Source organism: Anticarsia gemmatalis, chromosome 23, assembly GCF_050436995.1.
Source record: "Anticarsia gemmatalis isolate Benzon Research Colony breed Stoneville strain chromosome 23, ilAntGemm2 primary, whole genome shotgun sequence".
NCBI classification, from domain to species: domain Eukaryota; kingdom Metazoa; phylum Arthropoda; class Insecta; order Lepidoptera; family Erebidae; genus Anticarsia; species Anticarsia gemmatalis.
This window is the reverse complement of record NC_134767.1, coordinates 4,892,579-4,915,816: the sequence shown is the minus strand read 5'-3', so window position 1 is coordinate 4,915,816 and position 23,238 is coordinate 4,892,579. Positions and strand designations below refer to the sequence as shown.

The following is a 23,238-nucleotide window of genomic DNA, read 5'->3' as shown; positions in this document are numbered from 1 at the left end:
CGCAAAACAATTATGAATCTTGTTTTTTTAGCATATGCATTGTGAATGATTGTCATATGAAGTTAAGAATTAAAATGGAAATATAGATTAATCGATTTTTAAAAACCGTATTTTAAATAGACATCACTACTCTAACAATAAAAAATCGCAGGGAAAAAACATCGCCGCGTTCGAAAATTGAGTATACAGACCATAGAGGTTGCGTTGTAATTGTATGCATTTGTATGTAAATTTTCCGAAATACATATAATTTTTCTGGGAAGCAGCGGAAAGTTAGATTTTCCTCGATTTTTTATATTTATACACCTATGTTACAGTTTTAGTTAAAATTTAAACCTTATTTACTTCTACTGTTTACGCGTAAAACAAAAATATTTTTAAATTTATGTTTTAAACGCACCCAGCAAAGTGTTCCAGCAACCTGCACAGTTGAAACTTTATCATTGTAGCATCATACCAAGGTCATCTTGTTTTAATCGATAAAGAACGACAGAGAAAGCGAAATCATAGTTATGCCGATTGTCAAAAAGGTGGTTTATCTGAATTGCATTTGTCAAACGGTTAACAGTAATAAAATGCGCAGGTTTTGCTGTTTTGCGTGAGTTTTTGTGTGTATTTATAAAATTGGTGAATAAAATGACTGATAATATAGAATATTATCGGAACCAAATCGCTCTAGCCAGGACGGAAGTAAGAAACTTGCGGTAAGAATCAAATAATGCTGTTGTTTTCATTGATCTGTTTTGGGGACTGGTTGAATTTATTAATTTGGTTGGTTTTTTTTATAGGCAGCAGATATCAGCACTAAAACATGAACATTTAAAAGAAATAAAATCAATAAAATCGACTCTGAATGGACTTCGCTGTTCAAGTTGTGGTGATACAGGTCTGTTATTAATCTGATTGATTTTTCCCATCTTATTATTGCAATCTAAGCAATTTAACGGTTCCTAGCTTTTATAGAGCGTATAGATACGTTTCAGCAGAATTGAATGATAATTAGCTAAGTTTCTATGCATTTGCTAATGTGTATTTCTTTCTAGACTTTTTAGTGCTCATTATCATCTGCACTAATTTCTTCATTCGCAGTAAATCTTTCATTTATATTTCGATTTAAAATAAATATTCTAAATTGTGTTCCTGCTAACTACCTAACTTAATTACATGCTTATGATTTTTTGTGATAAAAAAGCTTATTAAAACTAAATAAATACTTCTTTATTATTTACAGCAACAACATTTGTCGCTCAGCAGAACGGTGGAACCGTATCTCCTATTGACTCCGATGGCATTTCATTCCGACCCATAGGAGTGATAGAGACATCATTTCAGAACAAGAGAGGTGTGCCCCGGCAGCCATCAGTGATGGGGAAAGCTAGGGGTGTAGTTGTCATTGATCCAAGTGTGTTCAATAACCCTGAACATGCTTTGAGTGGACTGGAAGAGTTCTCTCATATGTGGTTAGTGACTATAAAACTGCTTAATTAAGTATTTTTAATGTGAAAGTGATTTTGGCTACCTATAAAATTTATAAATTTACTATAGTCCTAATCCTTTTGGCAGCCTGTTCGATACAGCTACTTTATTTTGAAACATTCAGAATTATTCACCATCACCAAATAATGAGTGCTCTACTAAGTTGTTGGACTATTGTGTGATATTTATGATAGGTACTACGACTGAGAATCATTTTTGTCATGGGACTAACCTGGGCAAAAGCTAGTTAAAAAGAAATTGCCACTAATGTTTAAATTTTTCTTAAATCATGTTAGTAGATCCATTTGTGTCAGCTAGCTGATAAATAAATATTCTATGTTATGTAAATTTAAATATTCTTTCAGGATTATATTTCACTTCCACGCAACAGAGAGTACAAATGTGCCAGCTAAGGTGGCGCCCCCTAGGCTGGGAGGAGAGAGACGGGGAGTGTTCTCAACCAGGTCTCCACATCGACCCTGCCCCATAGGACTGTCTCTTGTAAAAATACAGAGTATTGAAGGTATGTAAATATTAATATAAAAATTTAACCCATTGACTGTCCCACTGCTGAGCAAGGCTCTCCTCCTGTAATACTGCAGTAGAAATACTGCTGAGCGTCCACCATCCTGGTCAAGTGTAGGTTGAAACTTTGCATTACTTGAAGAACTACATCAGTCCTTTAAAATTTTAATTGTAACTACTGAAGACTTTGGATAGACTTAAACACACTGTACAATATAAAGCAGTTCATTTCTAGGCTCTGTGTGCCATATTTCATCTAAAACTGCTCAACAGTTTTTCCATAATAAGATAATGAAAGTTCAAACCTACAAAGTTATGTTTTAAAGATACCATTTTATTATTGGGTATTTACTAATAAAGTTGAGGTTGAATACACTAGAGTTAGTTACTGCCCTGAGCCAAAATTATTTTTCCTCATTTAATTTAATTTTTTGTTCACAGGAAACAAAATATTCTTCCTTGGTGTTGACATGGTGAATGGTACGCCTGTGCTCGACATAAAGCCGTACATTCCTCAATACGATTATCCAGCGCAAGAGCTTGATACCGGTATGTCGTCGTTAGAGCGACCGCCGACAGAGGGCATTAGTGATGTCGCTGAAATTGCTACATTACAGCTTGATGATGACACTGCCGATTTGAGAAGGTAAAATATAACTTTATTGTTCTCCTAATAATATTATAAACTAGAGGCCGCCCGCGACTTCGACCGCGTGGAAACCCTTCCCGTGTAAATCCTGATCCCTCGGGAACTCCGGGATATAAAGTAGCCCATGTGTTATTCCGGGTGTATCAGCTACTTAATATACCTATACCAAATTTCATCGTAATCGGTTCAGTAGTATTTGCGTGTAAGAGTTACAAACATCCATTCATACATACATACATACACACATAAATACATATATTCATATTATATATATATACATACATACATATATTCTCACAAACTTTCGCATTTATAATATTGGTAGGATTTTATCAGTCACACGACATTTGATTTTCATTTTCGTTTTCAGACTTTCAACGATAGCAAACCCGATAGATTTAGAGACATGCAGTCCTCTCTCTCGGTCGCCATTTGAAGACGACCCTTCGCCCGAGCAGCCAAGTAATCTCATCACACCTATATCTCCTTCACCTGAATCTCCTTCAAGTGTCGATTTACTCGACGGAAATTACCGATCGCCTCCGATTCGAAGGCCTGATACTGAAAGAGGTGCCCCAGACGGCCAAGAAAGATATACTCCGCCGCAATCAGCCCATCTCACCAATATCTCACATGATGGAATAAGAGTCGCTCCTTGGATATCTAATCCGCCTTCACAAAATTATGAAGTGAGGTTCACAGATGATGCTCTCGCCAGATTGAATGACTTGATTGGAGAAAGAGCGCAACCATTTAAAGCTAATATTGAATGCTTGTTATCAGAAGATCCGAGGTCCCACTATGTAAGAACAAGGTACCCTGATCATGAGTACAGTTGTGTACTAGAAGATCTGTGTATTTCCTGTGTTTTCGACGCGAACTCGTCAGTATGCACAATCATAGCTGTAAGAAACGCTGAAGAATTACAGACATAGTGTACATTCTTGTATAATATTTATTGAAGCACACAAAATAAATTATGAGCACATGTTTGTTAAAATTTTATTGTGAATAAAATATAAATTGATTGAACATAGTAAATATATTTTTAATTTATTAAATACATTTCAGTTTACACAAAAATAATGAATAAATAATTAGCTTTGATCATCAACATTTATGATGCCAATAAAAAGACAACCCCGCACTAAGAATGCTCTTGTGTCGCGGGGACTTTTACAAACATACAAACAACTGACACAAAGTAGGTACAACCACTCAATGGTAGCGGCGGTAGCGGCGCAGTGGTAGCGGCGGAAAGCATTTTTTTAAGAATCAATTTGCGGCTCTCTGAACCTTGCAGTATCCACGAAAGTGCGAAGGAATAAATGCTTTTAACATATTATCACATTCTGTTACACCATAATTACACATTTCAATAACTAATTCTCATATACAAGTGACATGCAATGCTTAATAATCTATCAAAATACAAAATTTATTTCAAAATCATACAGCATTATTTTCCAAAATAACATACGAGTATATAATTTAAATATTCGGACGAATTACACCTTATCATAATTTTACTTGAGCCTAATAATATATTTTGTTCTCGTATTTTCTATGTGAGATTAACTAATAGCAAATGTGTTTATATGTACTAGGTACACATAAATGTGGAATTTCACATGTGCGCTAAATGTACTTCAAAAGCTATTACTAAGATTTTTCAAGTACTAATAGAAAGATAAGGCAAAACATCACAGATTACATTACTTTTAGTTAACATTTGTTTGCAAAAAACAATAAATTTATACCAGAACCAAAACCGCCAACGGTTTCGAGAATGATTAGTTCTACAAATCTCATCTTTTGATTATTCAGAAGAACTGTTTTTACTGTTGGGTCGCGCTTCCAATCGACGGGACTAGACATTGAACTATATTCTTTATTGTCAACCGAAAATCTATATTGGAATTTGAGAATAGTGCCATTACCTGCATCATCTCTCGGAGTATATTCCATTCTGTTGATGTCATACACTTCACCCAAGTCAAATTTTAAGTCAATTGTTTTGCCCGTCTTAGGATCGGCCTGGCCAGGTTTTCCCCAATGCGTGTGCCATAAGGAATCAGGATCTCCATCAGTGAGATAAAACACTTCTTGACGCGGCTGACATGGTATATTACAAACTACTTTTACACCTTCTACTAAATATTTAGCAGGGTCTTCCATTGTTTCAACAAGTATGTAGTAACTCCATTTAGAAACGCCTTCGTCGCTTACAGACCGAATTCTAAATTTATGTTCTGTTGCAGGTTTGAATCCTTCAAAAGTAAATTTAGTGCCCTTGATATTTGTGAACAATGTGCCATCTCTCTCGATTTCGTAGCTAACGTCTTTCACTTGATCCCACTGGAGAGTAACCGATGTTTGCTTTATATCTTCATCTAATGCTGTAAATCTGCCTGGAGCTTTCATAGTTTTATTTAAAACTGTGTTGCTTCCGACTATTTTGCCCTTATTCTGAAATCCTTTAAGTTTAATATGTATATCGCTGGCTGTAACGTCAGTTTTTTCAACCTTAATCATCAAACATTTTTGCTTTAGCGTATCTCCTGCAAAATCTTTGAGATAGGGATTTAAAACATACTCTTTGTTGAAGAAATAAGCATTTTCTTTGGCGTTAAATTCTTCTACCGTTTCAACCTTCGGAATATGTAAAGCATTGTCGTTTATTGTTGCCTTTATGTGTGTAATATCTTCTGACGCCATTACCCTAAATATGGTTGACCTTTCTTTTACAATATTATTGTAAGAACCTTCAGTTTTGTGCACGTGTATGAATAAGTCGCCATGTCCATTTGAATTAGGGCCGACGACTGTAATTTCGGTTTTGGCATGATGACCTTTCAAGTAGTCGGGGGATTTTCCATCGTCTTCATAGACTTTGAAGGTCGTTTCACCATTTGGATAGATATTGAAAATTCGATTTTCTCTTTCGATTTCATTTGGATTGTTATTTGGATTTACCATCGGAATTATGGCACCATCTTTTACGAAAATAGGAATCTTCCACAGTGGTGTTTTTAAATCGTTCCATATTTTTCCGCCTTGATATTTTTCGCCAGTCAGTAAGTCTACCCAGACTTGATCGGAATTCGGTAAGTAAACACCATGGCGTACCCATTGCTTATCATTATTATATTGTTCTTTGTACACAGGAGCAACTAATATGAAAGGTCCCCACATGTACTGGTACTGCGAATCTTTCGTATAACCGCAGTTTTCATCTGGAAATTCTAGAAACATAGCTCGGACCATCGGCAATCCATGTATCGATTCATGACCTATTGTGTAGTTGTAAGGCATAAACATCGATTTTAATTTCAAGTACGCTCTATTAATTGCTTTAGCTTCGTCATCAAAACAGAACGGAGTTTTCTGTGCCTTACCCCACCCGTCCATGTTCAATTGTAGTGGTGTAAAAGCTTTCCATTGATAATCGCGAACATTTATATCCTTGACGCCACCTCCATAAATACCATCCATATCAGATCCCACAATAGGTATTCCGGAAAGTCCAGAGCCAATGTAGGTCGGAATGTGAAAGCGTATGTACTCCCATTGTCCTCCAGTTTGGTCGCCGCTCCATATCCCAGCGTATCTTTGCGTGCCAGCCCATCCGTCAACCATTATAATCATTGTTCGAGCTTTATGGTTCGCCCCTTTATTAAAAACCTTAGTTGCATTATCGACAGCAGTTAAGGCAAAAGAGTATCCGGATCCAATCCATGCTACGTCACACTTAAGCGCTACCACCCCGGCAACGCCGACCTCTTTGGCTAAATCACGGTCACCTTTTACTGGATGATCGGGATCTTTCGGCTCTAAGTTCGATTCTGTCCACAAAGCAGTCTCTACTCCCTTTGTTTTTGAATATTCTTGAAACTGTTTTAAATTATCAATGTCACCCTCGAGAGAATCTGTTTGTCCGTAGCCACAACCGTAACCATCATTGGGAATAAACCATCCGAGTGGCATATCGTGTCTTTGATACCTGTCTACCATAGCCCTTGCAGAGAATTGGTAGTTGTTTTTTTCTCCGTTCAGTGATTCCAATATGCCTTCTTTCCCCTCCATGTCATTGGGTTGATAACATTTGTAATAAAATCCGTCTTCAAATAAAATCGCATTCGGTTTGTCCTTATCTACTTTCACCCAGTAATCACGGTTAAATGCATTCAAGTGAGCTTCGTAAAAGGAATATTCTGGCATAAAGGTAGGTTGGCCAGTTAATTCATAATAGTCTTTTAAAATATCTCTAGCGTTGGAGCTTATAAAAAAGAACGCATCGAAGTCATTACCGTTATGGGTTATTTTAACGATATCTGTATTTTCGGTGCCAAAATCGTAAACTCCTGCCTGCCAAGTGTTTATTAAAACAGCGTAACCATTAGTAGACCAGTAAAATGGACAAGGGGAAGTAACACCTCCGTCTACCCATTTGTTTGAATTAACTATATTAATTTTCTCGCCTTTGTGTGAGAATCTACCATTCTGCATTCCTCCGCCGAAGAAATATTCGCTTTTGTGTTGAACTAGCGTCTGTTTGACTATGGTATCGTCGTAGTACAAAGGTTCAGACTGTATCAGCACGTCTTTATTGGTTCGTAAGTCCTGCACCGTCATAGTACCACGTTTCTTATCGAAACTTATTGATATTTTATTAGTGTAAACATGGTAACAGTGCTCTGATTCCTTGAGTATAGAATATTTAAAGGGTTCAGTATCGTAATCGGTTATTTTCTTTATATTTATCTTTGCGTAGTCCTCAGGATTTTTCGGTTTCGGGTAATCGAGGAAGTCACCTGTTGGTGACATGTAGAACTTGAAAACATGGCTGTTCAATATATTGAGCTTAGCCAGTTCTCCAGTATCGTATTGCAATAAATATTCCGTGTCCGTCTTTAGAAAAGACTTGATGCCTCCCAAAGTGACACTCATCTTTGCAGTCTAAATATTCAGCAGTCTGAAACAAATATTTTTTATTGTTAATTTAAACACCGAACATTAGACCAACAGCTGTAGCTACGCTTTCCACTGTTTATAATAAATATAAGAATATAATATATCTATTCTTTGTTAGTTTCGCCGTTTAAACTCACAGATTATATTTACCCTACAATGGACTATTAAACTCAAGTAAAACTCTGTTAAACTATATCGTTAATCTAGTAATATGCTTGCAAATGGTATAAAAAGTTATTTTGTTAGAAAATACGATTTTGATAAGCGTGCAGGGACCAATTACCTCTATGTGGCGGTAGGCTACCTATAATTTAGTTTTCCATTATCCTCGAAACACTACCTAAAGGTAATTTTAACTTTTCGAGGTCGCAGGGTTATTACCTCGAATATTTATTTATGGTATATCTGATTACACAGGTAGGCATAAGTTACTCAGAAATGTATTGAGGGTTGTGGCTAGTTTACTAGGTATGAATTATTCCAGGTAACAATATTGATGTAGACCGCACCGATTGAGCTATGTAGACCGTACTAGCTCATTAAAAATGAAAACTACTACGACTACAGATACCGCCACACAACTTGAGTAATTTCGCTATATCATAATGAAGTATTTTAGGTCCGAGAGCACGACGACGAGGGTTTTTGCCTTAACGTTGACCGTTGTATCGATCGCCCTACTGGTAGAACAGTCAACCAAAAGTACTCTAAACTAGTTCTACAATTACTTTGATTTCTTAAACGCCTTATTTTTATTTTAAAGACAACTCCTGCTCTAAGAATTGCTGTTGAGTCGCGGGGGCTTTTATCAACGTACAAACAACGGACACAAAGTACAACCAGACCCAAAACAACTATTTGTGGATCACACAAACATTTGTTTCGTGTGGGAATCAACCCCACAATCTCTTGACGCTCTGATAGTGGCGCGCTGAACACCTTAACCACTACGCTACGGAGGCCGTCAGCGTTTCGACCTATAGTATGGAAAGGTCAACTATATATATAACTTTTACGATTGAGAGTTGGTAAATCTTAGGTTTTACCGGAAAATCTTAGGATTTACCACAGTTGGGGCTTTTACAGTAACATACATACGTAATATATGTATAAGTAGATGTTTGTTACTCTTTCACGCAAATACTACTTACTGAACCGATTACGATGAAATTTGGTGTACTTATAGGTAGGTAAAGACCCAGAATAACACATAGCTAGGCTACTCTTTATCCCGGAGTTCCCGAGGGATTGGGATTTACACGGGAAGGTTTCCCACGTGGACGAAGTCGCGGGCGGCCTCTAGTTATACATTATAGACAGCACTATGTGCATAAATAGACAAAATAGTTTGTAATGATAAGAACTACGTATAAAGGTTCAACCCACGAGCATGATGCTTGTAAAAAAATACACAACACGACTACAAATATAATTATCTTTTATCTACTTACATACATTTTCTGATGGTAGATGATCATTACGCGTAAATAACTAGGTAGCTATAGATACTACTGGGTATTCCCCAACTCGATAACATTACCGGACTAATATATAATATTGGTTAATATTATGGTTATGATTAATAATAACAGGCGATTTTTTTATTCATATTTTTACCACCTTTATTAATTATCAAAAAGGGTGATAAAAATATGACTAGCCAGATGAGTACAACAGTATAAATTAAGTCTAAAAAAATATCTGGCATTAAATATGAAAATTATATTTTTTTACAAACAACCCTTCCTCCAAAAATATTAGTAGACACAGTCTTATCGCGGTGCTCTGTAACTAAGCCTTAGGTATAATCCTACCAGCTTAAAAGCCGGTTTTGTTAAAAGCACGTAGAAAATTAACAAGTTTATAAATACCGCAATTATTTTTAAATCTTGTTTCCGATAACCGTAACCAATATTAATTGTTAGGTCAAAATAAAATCACTGAAAATACGTACGTGGTTGGTGCAAACAAACTTGTTTCACTATTGAATGGTAACTGAAGACTACGCGCTTTAAGCAACAGACCCATAAATATATAGTTTCAATGTACTTGCTCGCGCAGACGTAAGACACAACGGAATTGTTGTATTTACACGATAAACAATAATTTTGATGTTACAAATTAAGGCTGCCGACAGCTGTCTGTTGATAACAAGATAACAACAATGATTTTGACAATCAGTACTATCTATGCACGAAATTGAACACAAAAAACTTGTAATCGACTAAACATATTTAGCTGAACCATTCAACTAAAAAGAAGATATTCATATTCAATAAGACAGTCTTAAGGTTTATAAAGTGCGTTTTAAATTGTGTTTTCGAAAAAAAATATTTTAGTAGGTATCAAAGACCAATAAAATTATTTATTAGTTCACTCGACTACCGGGACAAACCTAGCGGTTAGTATGACGCTGACGTTTCGATTTTGATTGTTTTTTGACGTTTCACTGAAATTTGTTTGGTTGGTTGCTTGACGGCCGGAGTAAGCGAAAAATTGACTACTCATTTAGCAAGTAAAGCACATATCTATTTGCGAAATCTTTTAATCTTCAGAAGAAGTATAACTCAAGGTAAGTACAAAGCAGTGGAATAACTAAATACGAGAAAAAATAAATGTAAAAATATCTAAAACGCTTTGTCATGATTCATAACCTAGACCGGTAAATATTTTTAATAAAATTTCAGATGTTTCTTACACGCTCTGAATATGACCGTGGTGTCAATACATTCAGCCCAGAAGGAAGGTTGTTCCAAGTGGAATATGCTATCGAAGCCATCAAGCTTGGTTCCACCGCGATCGGTATTTGTACTTCGGAAGGAGTCGTATTGGCCGTAGAGAAAAGAATCACTTCTCCTTTGATGGAACCTACAACTATTGAGAAGATCGTGGAGGTTGACAGACACATTGCTTGTGCTGTATCTGGTCTGATGGCTGATTCCAGGTATGATTTCATTATTTTTGTTTATATTCATACAATTTTTTTTATTTCACATTAAAGTAGAACTTGAATAATTTATTTGGACGTACAGTATAAACGGAACTACTTATATCTGTATTGGTCAAAATACACTTGCCAGCAAGTGTATGAGTTTAACATGTCCAAAAGTTATGTCAAAACGAAAAAATGCAGATTCATGGTTTCTAATCCTACTTTACACTAAACCTCTTCTGTATTACTGTATAAAGAATTAACATATGACAAACTCTTTGGTATAATAACTTTTTTATTTCATAGGACTCTAGTGGAGCGTGCCCGTGTGGAGTGTCAAAACCACTGGTTTGTGTACAATGAGCGCATGAGCGTGGAGTCTTGTGCACAGGCTGTGTCAAACCTTGCTATACAGTTTGGTGACAGTGATGATGACAGTGGCACTGCTATGTCCAGACCTTTTGGAGTTGCTGTTATGTTCGCTGGTTAGTAGACTTATCAAATGATACTAAACAAGAGATATACATACATACATACATAATATCACACCTTTCTCACGTAGTTATAGGTGGAGGCCAAAGAACTCTACTTGGTACAATGCTTAACAAACTTCCTGTGCCTCATTCTCATCCATTTATCTTGTCGTACGGGATCGCCAGTTATAAGTACTGTGCACCTGACCTTTTTTCAAGACATTATTACAAGATAATAATGTAACAAATACTGTAGTATCAATTCCAGATTGGAAGATTTTCTGTAATAAAAAATAATCTGTGATGATTAATGTGACAATTTGATTTTGTTTCGTAGTTTTAACATTATTTTTATGAAACAAATTAAGTTCATCACTTTATATTGTACAGTAATATGTATTTGTTATTTATTATTGTATTGTCTATTCTCTAAATGTACGTAATATTATTTCATACTGTCATTAACGGTGAAGTGTTACTTACTGACAATGGTAATATATTATATTAATACAATTTACTATTGTTATATTTTTCAGGTATTGATGAGAAAGGTCCCCAACTGTTCCACATGGATCCTTCTGGTACATTTGTGCAGTATGATGCTAAAGCTATTGGCTCAGGCAGTGAAGGAGCCCAGCAAAGTTTGAAGGTACGCTATATTCATATCCCTAGAGTGCTTCATCATATTTTCTGTTATTTATTTGAAGAATTTGTAAGTAAATCAATTCTGCACTTAATCCATTTAGTAATCAATTTAGAAGAAGGTCATTCATACATTTGATTACTGTTTTTAAGATTAAATATTTTTAATGACTAAGGCTTTACCATTATAATTCTTAAAGGGACTAGTCAAAACTCTTGCAACATTTGCTGACTTGTAATGGAAAAATCGTAAAAATATAGTTGGCAATTAAGAAGAGTGGCCAATCCACCATTAAAGCCTACCATTCAAACTGCCAGTAAATTCACTCTCTATATCATTGACTATTGTAGGTGTCAGGACTTAACATATTTTTTTTATTTTTTAAAATTAAGACAACTCCAACTGTTAGGATGGATTTGATTTTGATTCTTTATCTATGCATGTTATAATATAATTTTTCTGTTAACAGGAGGTATACCATAAGTCAATGACGCTGAAAGAAGCCATCAAGTCTGCTCTCACGATCCTCAAGCAAGTGATGGAGGAGAAGCTCTCTGAGAACAATGTGGAGGTGGTGACCATGACTCCAGGGTCTATGTTCCACATGTTCACGAGGGAACAACTTGCTGAGGTCATTAAGGACATCCCTTGAGTTGTAGTACTTTAAAGGGTAGTCTCGGTTTGGTGATGTCTTCCTTTATTATAGTCTAACAGCCAACATTTTTTATCTGTTTTACTAACATTTATGGAAGAATAAAAATATAAAGCAATACTTCATGAATATACTGCCAAATAAAATTGTTAAGCTGATATCTTCAAGCGTTTGGTATTATGATTACTTTGATTTTGTTTCAAATATTCTATCCCAGGCCTGTTTGGTTTGACTGTCAAGTTGTAAAAGAACTTGGTATACAGATTAAAAAGTCTGGCTTGTAGACTACAATGAAGAGATTTTCACCAACCAGATTCTGCCTAAAATAGAAGTGTATAGAAGTAATGTTTGAAGTAAATTGTGTAAGAAACTATAAAACATTGGAGTACTGTAGCATTGCTGTATAACATACATACATTAGCCATTGAATTTACTATGAAAATTGCTAAATTACATTCCACACTTTTTTGATAGCAATGACATATATTCAAAAGTAAATATAAATTTATTTATTTTCTTATAAAGCAAATTCAATGGAACATTTTCAGTAAATAATAAAAATCAGTTTATAATAGAAACAAAACTATCTAGTGAACAATAACAACAAGAGAATATATTATGTACTTTGCATTTAGACTTTTATAAATTATTGTATGTATGTACTATCAATTATAATTGAAGATTAGCCTAAGTAATTTATTTCAAATAGTACTTTTATGTGGTGCGGGAGACATTTTGGATCTTACAGTAAGTATTCACTTGTTCAATAAACGAGAATCATTTTTATTGTATGTGTATTTTATTTGAATTGTACCTTTAGTTATAGTACTACATTTTATGAACTTAGTTAGTTAGTTATGGTATAGTAACCCCTTGGTATTTTATGTTACATAGATTTAGTTATATTAACAATAGTCTATTTAAATATTAGTTTTTTTTAAGCAGAACAGTTTTAGAAATTTTAGTAGTCTATCTAAGCAACAAGAATGCTACAGGGAATTGGCTGAATTTTCTACAATGACACTGAATAGAATCATCTATAAAAAGTTCTGTCATCTGTAAAATGTCTATACAGAAGTGCCGAAATTTATCGGAAATAACAAATTACTCACCTACTTAAGAATTTTATGAACACTTCGTGATTCGTAGTAGCGCGTATCTACGCTGGAACTATAGAAGTTTAATATTTTTCGTTGGTGGTGTTTTCTCCATGTCTCTGCTCTATAGTCAGATAATTTAGTGTTGGTATACCTGTTTGCTGTACATTTCAATTAATGTTATAATTTCACATAACTACAGATGATAGCAGCTATACCTGAACTGCAGTGGAGTGAAACAAGTTCTCGCAACACTATACAAGACCTATCCAAACTGAGGCTCGGCAGGCAGACTGTTTGAGTATGTATGTCCTACCTCTGTCCATGTTGAATTCATTATATTGCAGTTCCTCATTAAAACTGTTGTCTTATTGTTTACTTCATGTGACTATAAGTTGTTTGGAAATTTTAAAATATTATAGTGTATTACAGCTTCCTTTGTCTTAAACTTCATAACATTTTGGGGTTTGAGATTTAAGTAGTAAAAACCCACAGTGCTTATTCTAGAGCTTTATTATCTTAGACATCAATAACATTTATATAATAGTAATCCTAGAATATAACTAAATAAACAATAAAAAAATAAATGCATTTCATAGTTCCAAATATTTAAAACTTAATTGGTAAATTTGTATCACAATAGCTTAAAAATAATTCAATTTTGATATGATTGTCCTATTTCTTAAATAGTAGTCTGAAATAATAGTGTTTTAGTAAAAAGATTTTATAAATCAATTTATAAAATAGTTCAGTGAGAATCTTCAAGACGAGTCATGAAATATCTTATCCATTCTAAACATTGAGAGTTGTATATTATTGAATAATTGTCACAATTAGTTGCAGTGATCTATTATCAAGCTGCCCAAAAAGTATCAGTTTTGATTACATAATCTTAGGTCTATGTCTAATCATGAATATCCATTATGGTCTACTACAAAAATCAGGCAAAAGGTAGGGGACCCTGCACATGGTTTTATATACCATCGGGTAAAACACACATAGGGAAAAACATTCATCTAACATGACGATGACACAAATAATTTGCAAACTATTGTTACTTTGATAACGTTTGCAGGCGTCAAACTAGTTGCAGAAGTTGTCTTAATAAGACTCCTGCAATAGAGATCATTCTTTGACGCTGGTATCATAATAAATATGGAACTACAGAAATTTATTTTGTGCTTAACTAGTTTGGCCGGTTTGGCAAATATCTTTTGGTAAACGTATACCGCCATGGCGCGGTATTACGTTTAGTCTACTTTTAATAATTGATGTTTGAACAGATAACTGTTTAGAGTACCTTAAAAATATTTCTCCAAATAGGGCTCCAAGTCAATTGGATCAACATTGGGACCGAAACGTTCCACAGGTATTCCATTACGATCAATAATGAATTTAGAGAAGTTCCATTTAATGAAATTGCCAATAGTTCCTGCCTGTGATTTCTTCAGGAATTCCCACAATGGATGAGTATTCTCGCCATTGACATCTACCTTTTCGAAAATATCGAATTGCACATTCTTTTTCTGAGTGAATTGCAGTATTTCTTTGAGAGTGCCTGGTTCTTGTCCACCGAATTGGTTGCATGGGAATGCCAGAATACGAAGACCCTTATCCTGATACTTTTCGTACAGTTCGTTAAGTTGAGTGTAGTGTGTATCGGTGTATCCGCATTGAGAAGCCACGTTGACAATGATCAGTACTTTGCCCCTGTATTTCTTGAGACTCACTTCATTCCCATTAATATCATTCACTGTAAAGTCGTACACTGTGGGTTTGTTAGATTTTGGCGGCTCAGGAAGATCGTCACTGCAAATACACAAAATGTAATTATCATTTAATAGTCCCTAGTTATGTAAAAGAGGATATCAAAGCATTTCATTCTTGTTAGAATGTTATATTTGACGGTAAGTAATCAAACCAGTTTTAGAACGGCCTTGATTATTATCAAATATAACTTTAAGAAAAAAAAAATAGCCCAAAACCCTTTGAAATAGACTTAAGATAGTTACTTGTGTTTGCGGAACTCTCTGAAAGCAGCAACGGCGTCGTGTATATCATTGGCCAGTAGTTGAGGTAGTTCCATAGCGGGGAAGTGTCCGCCGTCAGCCACGTGGTTGGTACGTAAGTAGTTTATGAACTTCGATTGCAGCGCTTGTTCCGGTGTGTAGACCAACACGTTTTTGAACTTTAGACCCCAAGTTGGGACTTTGGTTGGTATGCTGTAAAAGATTGCTTTATAAGTATGATATTGTATACTTAGCTAGTGTGAAAGATTTGCAAAAAATATTGTTTTGTTTACTGCAATGATGAAAGTGATAAAAAGGGATATAATACTAGGGAATATTATGAACAAGTTTATTGAAATTAGATTTTTTGTGTTACGGGATTATATATTTTTGAGACCTAATTTAGAATTTAAAGCCAAATACCAGGTCATAAAACCTACCGATCCAAGCCAACCATTTCGACAGTGTAAACAAAATGGGGACGCATGCTGGTAGTTATAGAGTTCGTTGTCCAGTAAATCATAATATTATCCAGTAGATGGGTCAAGTGATATTTGTTCAGTAATCCTCCATCTTCGGCCTTGCGGTTATAGTTATAGTTAGTCCAAGTTGAGAATTTTTCTAGAATATATGCCGCTAAACCAGCAGGAGAATCGGTCAGTGCAATACCTGAAATGGTTTCAATGTTGTTATTTGAGCATTTTAGTACTTTCGGTCAATGATTCGATTGTTTTTCGTACTTTCAGTATACATGGAGTATATCTCACCAACAGTATCAGACTTAGTACTCTGCAGAAGGTAGTACCCAAACTCCTCAAAATACAGCGTCAGTCGGGTAACAAGTGACATACGGTCGTCCCACCGGAACGTAAATAAAGCCTTAAATTCGTCTGTAAATATAATATTATGTTAGTTTTACTTAACATTATAATCGGCCAAATCTTACACTCAATATAACATTAGCCCCCGTTGCCATATTCATGCCCTGATAGATGAACTGAATGATAGCATTTCTGCACTGTAGATATATTGGCTAAGTACTTTGTCTGGAAATAGTATTAAAAGGTTTTCACTGCTCTCAAATAGTCAGTCCCCATTATAGAGTACCTTAATAAAAGTTAATGCAAAACCCCCCCCCCCCCTTACTGCTGATTTAAGTTCTGGCTACTGCCTTAAAAATTGTTATGCAGAGCAGGAGAGTAATTTGCCAAGTCATTATTTTCAATTCGACACTTAAAACCACAAGGGACCAAAAAGGTCATCACTTATTAGTTTTCAAGCCTCAAATATCTCAAGATCCGAAACAATATAATTTCAAAACATATGTACCCCAGAACACATATAACGGCGTCCATTGGTTGTAAATAGCAATAGGTGGTGTAATATGTAGTCCAAGTACTTCCTCAGGGAATAAAGTAGCCATGACTGAGCCTATGGACTGTCCCAGGTCTTCGCCGTGCACGTAGTAACGTTCGTGGCCGATCCGATGCATTAAGTTGCGAAGTACCACCGATATAGCTATTGGACCCATGATGTCGCGGGTTGTAGCCTGCCAATAAAAATAAATAAATTAACTATAATTATATCATCCTTTTAATCTAACAATATTTGTTATATTGGATAGCTACTGTAAGATAGTATTATTGGAAGATTGTGGATAGTCTCTATTCCAGATGACTAATGAAATGAAATCCTTGTCTAGTAATAACATTGACATCACAATTTCAGTTGGAATATAAACATTTGCATTGCAATAATATGCACTAGCACTTCAGCCCAATGCAAAATTTATCACCGCCATATCACTATAATAACACAATAATATATTTCCAGTCACAATGTCAATAATTTATTTAAATTATTCATTTATCAATAACCTCATTAAAAAAAAATACATTAAAAAAAAAAACATCAAATACCTTAGAGTATCCGAAGCCAGGTAGACTAGGAACAATGATTTCAAAGACAAAATTTTGTTCAGGTTTCATAGCAATAAGGGTTGGAATCATCTCATAGAAATATCGGAATGACGTTGGCCAGCTATGAATCAACAGTAGGGGAATTACCTGTAAATGTATATTAATATTAAAAGTGTTCCAGGGGAAGGGTTTGCTCAGCAATTGGACACACAAACAGGATAAAAAAAAATACTTAGGGAAAATATGCAATCCCCAACAAGACACAGTAGTATATTCATTTGCTTAAAACTTGTATTTCAATACATCTAATGATAAGAATTTTACTGAATTATATAGTTGCAACGACTTGCAATAAAAACTAAATGACTTTCCCAACAACCTAATACTAGTACCATTGTTAATCTCTGCATATAGAATTATATCTCATTGATTTGAAATTAAACTTTATTCAGACAACATTTTATTGTTTTGCAAATGTATCCAAATCTCCAATATTGTCTTTATTAAAATCTTTAGAGTACAAAAGTTGGTTTCAAAGAGTACACTATGAGATTCTTATAAAATTACATCTAGGAAAGTCACCTGTTGGTTTAATCTATGTATATAGTTTTTAAAGTATACTTACTTCCACATCAGAATCAGCCTTAGGTTTCACATGAACATAGTGAATATCTAGACCCTGGATGTTAGTAATGTAGTGGTTATACTTATTGATATATCTCTCCCTCTCCTCAAAGTTATACTTGTTTTGCCAAAAGTCCAATACAGTCGTCATAAAATCAGAGTTTAATCCATACTTGAAACCAGACTTATCTATGGGTGGTGCAAATGGACGCCGATGTAATAATCTTTCTCTGAGATCATTGACTGTCTACAAAAAAAAATAATTTAAAAATAGACCATCGCAATATTATTAAGTCGGAGCATAATTTGTATAAAGTATTTACCATATCAGAAAATTCAACGGAGAATGGCCTTATTGACTCATCAGTTTGCATATCCATTGGGTACGGACCCCACCATTCTTGTAAGTCAATTTCAGGTTTTGGTGGTATCTCGTTTAGTTTGTAAAGACACCAGGCGATTATCAATCCCAGTATCAATATAATACAGAATGCCTTGCTGTCCTAAAAATAGAATAAATTATCTTAATTAAACAAAACACTGGTTGGTGTAAATAAACACTGTAAATAAATTATGACTAACTTGGCCGAGTTTTTGTTCGATCCACGATCCTATTTTGGTTTTCCTCTCGGGAAGCTTAGTATTAGTGCTCATCTTGAAGCTGCAAATAAAATGTTAAATGGAAATAAAAAAAAAACCGGCTACTTTATACTTTGTATAAAGACATCGCCGGGAAGAATAGAATATATTCGCTGTCCGTCATTTACTTATTCACTAGAGCTTAGACTAATGCTTAGAGTCGATCTTACCTGGTTAATTGAGCATCATTTGTTCACTAACACAGATTTAGTTCACCGGCACCCGGCGAGCGAGCCGTTTCCAGCTTTGACAACTGAATGAGGTGACATGACAGAATTGACAGACCAAATCAATAACCACTTTGGTACGCTAGGGATGTTGTAAACCGTTATCGATATTATATTTTTACTTACTTGCTAATATCTCATTATAAGAAATATATACTTTAAGCTTGAGAGGAACAGCCGCTTATTTAAATTTTGACCGGAATGTATTTTTTTTAAATATAAGATAAACTAGTCGTTTTACAACTTGTTTTGTCGCGGAACTTTTAATAACGTAACAAATGGCGGCAACTTTATTACAGACCAGTTCATTACCTATAATAAATATGGATCAAACAATTATTTTGTTACCTGTAACCTTTGTAAGATTCGAACCACTAAGCCCATAATTTTATTCTCGTGTGATCACCATAACAACTACACTACGATCGTCGTCCCAAGCCGTTTCAAGTTAAATATTTTAATATCACGATCTCTTTATAAATAAGTTTATTTTTGGGTTATTACATTATCAATGTTAATCTAGCTATAGGTAAAACGAGTGTTAAAGTTAAAAAAGTTAGTTACCTAACCCGCGTTTGTGTGTTATTACTGGGATGGTTTACCTAATGATGGAGCTCGATAATGGATCTAGGTAACTGGTATGAAAAATAAGAAAACCTTTAACCCCATGTCTAACGTATTAAAAAAGAAAAAGAAACAAATTTAATTTCTTAGACCGTCCAAGACCTGCAATAATATTGTTTTTTTTAATAAGATCAAATTGATGAAATTGAATACTGCACTATTTTACTGTAAACTCTAAACGGTCATTAATATTGTGAAATAGATACGCTATACTTTGCGAGCTTACATCTGTTGAGGTTCTGTGTTACAAATAGTAGGTATAAGGTGTTAGGAGTAGGACAGAAAATAGATATACTTACAAGCTGTATTGCACTTTATCACCGGTTCTTTCACCTACCGACTAACTTATCAAGTGGATTAATGACGAATATCTTCAGTCTGCCTCTAAGGCGCGGTTGGTAGTGTATCCGTCTGCAGCTCATGACGTCTTCTGTTCAATTCCCGGGTCAGGCAAAGTAATGTTTTCTAATTTATATAAGAATAAGAACGGTACCTAACTATATGACAACAGGCTCGCCTCCTATTACATGGGAGAGGACTAACGTTGTGAATGGTGAAACATGGGTGCTATTATACCTCTGCCTACATCTTCGAGTATAACAGGCGTGTTATCAGGTATGTATTTCTTCGCATAGTTGTTGTTACTTTACATATTTTATGAGATGCTACCCGACATTTATCCAGGAGTCGTGAAACTGGCTCTAATTCGCTACATTTTGTCCACCGATACTGTTTGATTACCTACTTTACATGCCGTTTACTTTTGAAACGTTTCCCGAGTAGGTATAATTTATGGAAAGCATGATATTCTGATTTAGGGGACGCGGGCCATCCAAAAGTTGATTTGGTTCGCTTCTACGCCGTGAATTGGCCATTGCATGTAGCGGGAGTGGATAAACAGCTTTTTAAAAATAATATTATTTTAGATATCCTAGATTTCTAGAAAATGACATTGGCCAACTCTAGCGTGACTTGCACAAGCAGACGCATTCAAATTTACATTCACAGCGCATCCCAAAGCGCATAGGTTGCAGTCATGCGCTGTAGCCGCGTAACATTTAAGTTATGGCTATTCAATTTATTTATGTATGTCCTAGATTACAATCGATACCCTAGTTCCCAGGATGTTCGAGAGCTATCTACGACTGCGCCGACAGCACCAGCATCCGCGTACTTTACGTGTACTTCCACCATTGTATTTATTGCTAGGTTATATGTTTATAGAATTGCAGCGCGAGATACGAAACAAGCGAGGCCATGATTTGGACCTTTATTTAAAGTTTAAATATTGTTTTATCCGGTTCATTGTGAAGCTTCAAATTTTTTTGCAAAAATGCATCACGTTCGTTTTCTTATACCTACTTACGAGTATAATGTATGGCTCTGAGTGTTGGGCAATGAAAAAGACAGTTGAAACAAAAGAATGTGCGATATTTGGAAGTTAGCCAGCTACAGAAAAAATGCAGAGCATTATGGTTATTATGGTATATGGTATGGTATATATATGGTGGGAAGAAAGCAAGATGACGATTTATTAGTATGAACGTAAACCGCAATGTGTCATAAGGGCATAAAAGAAAACTGAAAAAACATGATTAGGTATTTATGCACATGATAGTAGATGCAGAGCGTAAGAAGATAACATGTTGTGTTGTCCCATGGGATGAGGGCAAGCAAATACGACGTTTATTAAACTTACATTTCATACTGAAAAACGTTTTGAGGTTTCGATTACCTAAACAATTAAAACATGACCTCAGTGCCCGTTCAGAAGTTTGGTTTAATTAGAAAAAAAATATGCAACTATTCTTATTTATTCTTTTACTTACAGTAACCTGCGTAGGACTATCTACATAATATGTTATTAATCGTTTTACAGATATCTCAGCAATACTAATGGGTTTGTGAGGACCTCTTCTGTTGTTGTTGTATGTGTGTATTTTTAGGTACCTAGTTAAGGTTTTACTCGTAAATTCGTCTACCCGCACTTACCTTGGCTTAAAGTAGTACAGTATTTACATTTTTGAAGTTCTTACTTGACTTCATTTGTGTTGAAATATAAGGGATTTTAAGTCAGGCTGCGTGTGCCATTAAAAAAATTATATAAGCGGATTCTGTTGTCAGGGCCTGTAGTTACTCTGGCTTTTTATAGCGCCCTAATAAATAAGGGAAATCGTTCTTAATATGTTTGAAAAATATTCGTCTAAAGTAGTCAGGTCAAAATTTCAACTCGGTGCACTTCCCAATTTTTTTCACACACTTTTGTTTCACTAGCGCCATATTCAAGGGGATTAGAAATTGTTAACAGCTGGACGCTTTTCCAAAGATGACCTCTATGAAATCGTTTTTCTTAATTGTATGTTCATCTTTTAACATTCTGAGCGTTACGAGATATATTCCGCCCATAATCTTGTATTACTATGCTTGAGTACGAGTCATTTAAAATTGAAATTACAAAATAGCAGCAACCTTTATTTAAAAAGCAATCTCATCATCACGATCCATTCTGAAAACATCAGCATAATATGCGAAAATAATGAAGAAATTATTGACGTGTGAAACGAAATAAATCCGAATGAGAACGAATGAATGGAAACTGTCACAATGGCGGCCGCAAGCCCGCGTTAATTGAACTTGCGGGGCCAATATGAATGCTCGACTTTTTATTTTTTCACTCAACCGCTGCTGGATATGCAGTGATTGAGGGCTGCGAGTTTTAATTACGGGTTTTTAATTTATGTGGGAATTTTTAAAACTTTAAAAATATATTTAATTTTTATATGATTTCTCTATGACGGTAAGTTTGTTAGTGTTAGGTAGTGATGGTATAGTATAATTATTAAATAAGGTATGCTGAGTGTTCAAATCCTTGGCTGCTAAGGAAAACTGGTTAATAGTGCTAAGGTAGGTAGTGTGGATGACGATTGGTACGTTAGATAAATTGAAGTGGAGTCAAATAATATGTTTACTGTTTATTTGTTATAGAAACACTCATAATGATTCTGATTATGAAATTTCAAAGTAGACAATCATGCACCAAAGTATTGCAGGAACCGAAGAGAAGTTGTTTAACTTTTCCGGTAGAGGCGCTGTCTAGATGCTTATTCATTTATTTGGAAACCGAACTGTATATTTCCGTATGTGCTAAAAGCAGCATCAACCATGCCAGCATGCAAGTTATTTATCTTGAATATTTATTTAACTGTTACATTTAATAGTCGAGGCGTCAACCCTAGTGAACACCCACCACGCTTCCAAAGCGCTATCACGGCTCTCAGCCCTGTCAACGTTTTCCCATTTTTCCCGCCCACACATACGAATACTCAAAACATATGACCTCCCAACTCACGCATTCAAAAATAACCTTTAACTTTGACACTAAAAGTTATAATTCCAGTTCTTTGTTTTCGGTACTTACGTCGTTTATATCCGAGGGTGGTTTAGCGATGCGGTTTTTCGAATGAAAATCTCTTTCGGTGGAATTGACATCCGAATTTAATATCGGTTTTAGCGTTGTTAATAATATTATTGAATATGAACAGTTCGATAGTGTGTGGTTACTGTGTAAAGCGAGATAATGAATGTAGATAATATTTTAAGTGCACTCATGATTGATTTTATGCGAGTACTTTTGTATTCGTACCTATTGAATGGAAGTTTTTGTTGCAGGTATAATTCAATATTTTATAATTAGATTACTGTATAGTAAGTACATGCTAGTAATAGGTACAATAAAAATGAAATGGTTAATTTGTATATTGCTAAATAAGTTACT

The 23,238-nt window shown here is 35.0% G+C and overlaps 4 protein-coding genes across 5 annotated transcripts; 2 read left to right on the top strand and 2 right to left on the bottom strand.

The window, feature by feature from the left end:
- Positions 1 to 519: 519 nt before the first annotated feature.
- LOC142983041 (tRNA (adenine(37)-N6)-methyltransferase) lies at positions 520 to 3,685 on the top strand. The gene is made up of 6 exons (XM_076129835.1): positions 520 to 704; positions 789 to 886; positions 1,232 to 1,460; positions 1,842 to 1,999; positions 2,443 to 2,647; positions 3,021 to 3,685. The coding sequence occupies exons 1-6, from the start codon at positions 637 to 639 to the stop codon at positions 3,583 to 3,585; spliced, it is 1,323 nt and encodes a 440-aa protein (XP_075985950.1). The 5' UTR covers positions 520 to 636; the 3' UTR covers positions 3,586 to 3,685.
- LOC142983040 (alpha-glucosidase 2-like) lies at positions 3,639 to 9,771 on the bottom strand. Its single transcript, XM_076129834.1, has 2 exons — positions 9,579 to 9,771; positions 3,639 to 7,625 (listed from the first exon to the last, which is right to left on the bottom strand). Exon 2 carries the CDS (start codon positions 7,598 to 7,600, stop codon positions 4,376 to 4,378), a length of 3,225 nt encoding a protein of 1,074 aa, XP_075985949.1. The 5' UTR covers positions 7,601 to 7,625; positions 9,579 to 9,771; the 3' UTR covers positions 3,639 to 4,375.
- Positions 9,772 to 10,039: 268 nt separating this feature from the next.
- Positions 10,040 to 13,113, top strand: Prosalpha5 (proteasome alpha5 subunit). The gene is made up of 5 exons (XM_076129785.1): positions 10,040 to 10,196; positions 10,312 to 10,568; positions 10,863 to 11,041; positions 11,566 to 11,678; positions 12,142 to 13,113. The coding sequence occupies exons 2-5, from the start codon at positions 10,312 to 10,314 to the stop codon at positions 12,322 to 12,324; spliced, it is 732 nt and encodes a 243-aa protein (XP_075985900.1). The 5' UTR covers positions 10,040 to 10,196; the 3' UTR covers positions 12,325 to 13,113.
- An 803-nt stretch (positions 13,114 to 13,916) lies between these two features.
- On the bottom strand, positions 13,917 to 18,894 carry LOC142983018 (juvenile hormone epoxide hydrolase-like). Of its 2 annotated transcripts, none has more exons than XM_076129782.1 (10): positions 18,783 to 18,894; positions 18,556 to 18,634; positions 18,297 to 18,476; positions 17,975 to 18,220; positions 17,350 to 17,496; positions 16,760 to 16,979; positions 16,171 to 16,320; positions 15,871 to 16,099; positions 15,434 to 15,643; positions 13,917 to 15,230 (listed from the first exon to the last, which is right to left on the bottom strand). In XM_076129782.1, exons 2-10 carry the CDS (start codon positions 18,625 to 18,627, stop codon positions 14,723 to 14,725), a joined length of 1,962 nt encoding a protein of 653 aa, XP_075985897.1. In that variant the 5' UTR covers positions 18,628 to 18,634; positions 18,783 to 18,894; the 3' UTR covers positions 13,917 to 14,722. The 2 variants fall into 2 exon arrangements, with proteins under 2 accessions (XP_075985897.1, XP_075985898.1); XM_076129783.1 differs by having other exon boundaries at positions 16,198 to 16,320.
- Positions 18,895 to 23,238: the final 4,344 nt, after the last annotated feature.

What these genes read in the sequence shown, in the direction of transcription:
- LOC142983041 (XM_076129835.1), top strand. Translation starts at nt 637, where the DNA reads ATGACTGATAATATAGAATATTATCGGAACCAAATCGCTCTAGCCAGG. An exon ending in ACGGAAGTAAGAAACTTGCG is followed by an intron (nt 705 to 788) that starts GTAAGAATCAAA and finishes TTTTTTTTATAG; the next exon opens with GCAGCAGATATCAGCACTAA. An exon ending in TTCAAGTTGTGGTGATACAG is followed by an intron (nt 887 to 1,231) that starts GTCTGTTATTAA and finishes TATTATTTACAG; the next exon opens with CAACAACATTTGTCGCTCAG.
- LOC142983040 (XM_076129834.1), bottom strand. Translation starts at nt 7,600, where the DNA reads ATGAGTGTCACTTTGGGAGGCATCAAGTCTTTTCTAAAGACGGACACG.
- Prosalpha5 (XM_076129785.1), top strand. Translation starts at nt 10,312, where the DNA reads ATGTTTCTTACACGCTCTGAATATGACCGTGGTGTCAATACATTCAGC. An exon ending in AGTTGCTGTTATGTTCGCTG is followed by an intron (nt 11,042 to 11,565) that starts GTTAGTAGACTT and finishes TATATTTTTCAG; the next exon opens with GTATTGATGAGAAAGGTCCC. An exon ending in GAGCCCAGCAAAGTTTGAAG is followed by an intron (nt 11,679 to 12,141) that starts GTACGCTATATT and finishes TTCTGTTAACAG; the next exon opens with GAGGTATACCATAAGTCAAT.
- LOC142983018 (XM_076129782.1), bottom strand. Translation starts at nt 18,627, where the DNA reads ATGAGCACTAATACTAAGCTTCCCGAGAGGAAAACCAAAATAGGATCG. An exon ending in AGGCTGATTCTGATGTGGAA is followed by an intron (nt 17,497 to 17,974) that starts GTAAGTATACTT and finishes ATACATTTACAG; the next exon opens with GTAATTCCCCTACTGTTGAT. An exon ending in AGAGAGTTCCGCAAACACAA is followed by an intron (nt 15,231 to 15,433) that starts GTAACTATCTTA and finishes GTGTATTTGCAG; the next exon opens with TGACGATCTTCCTGAGCCGC.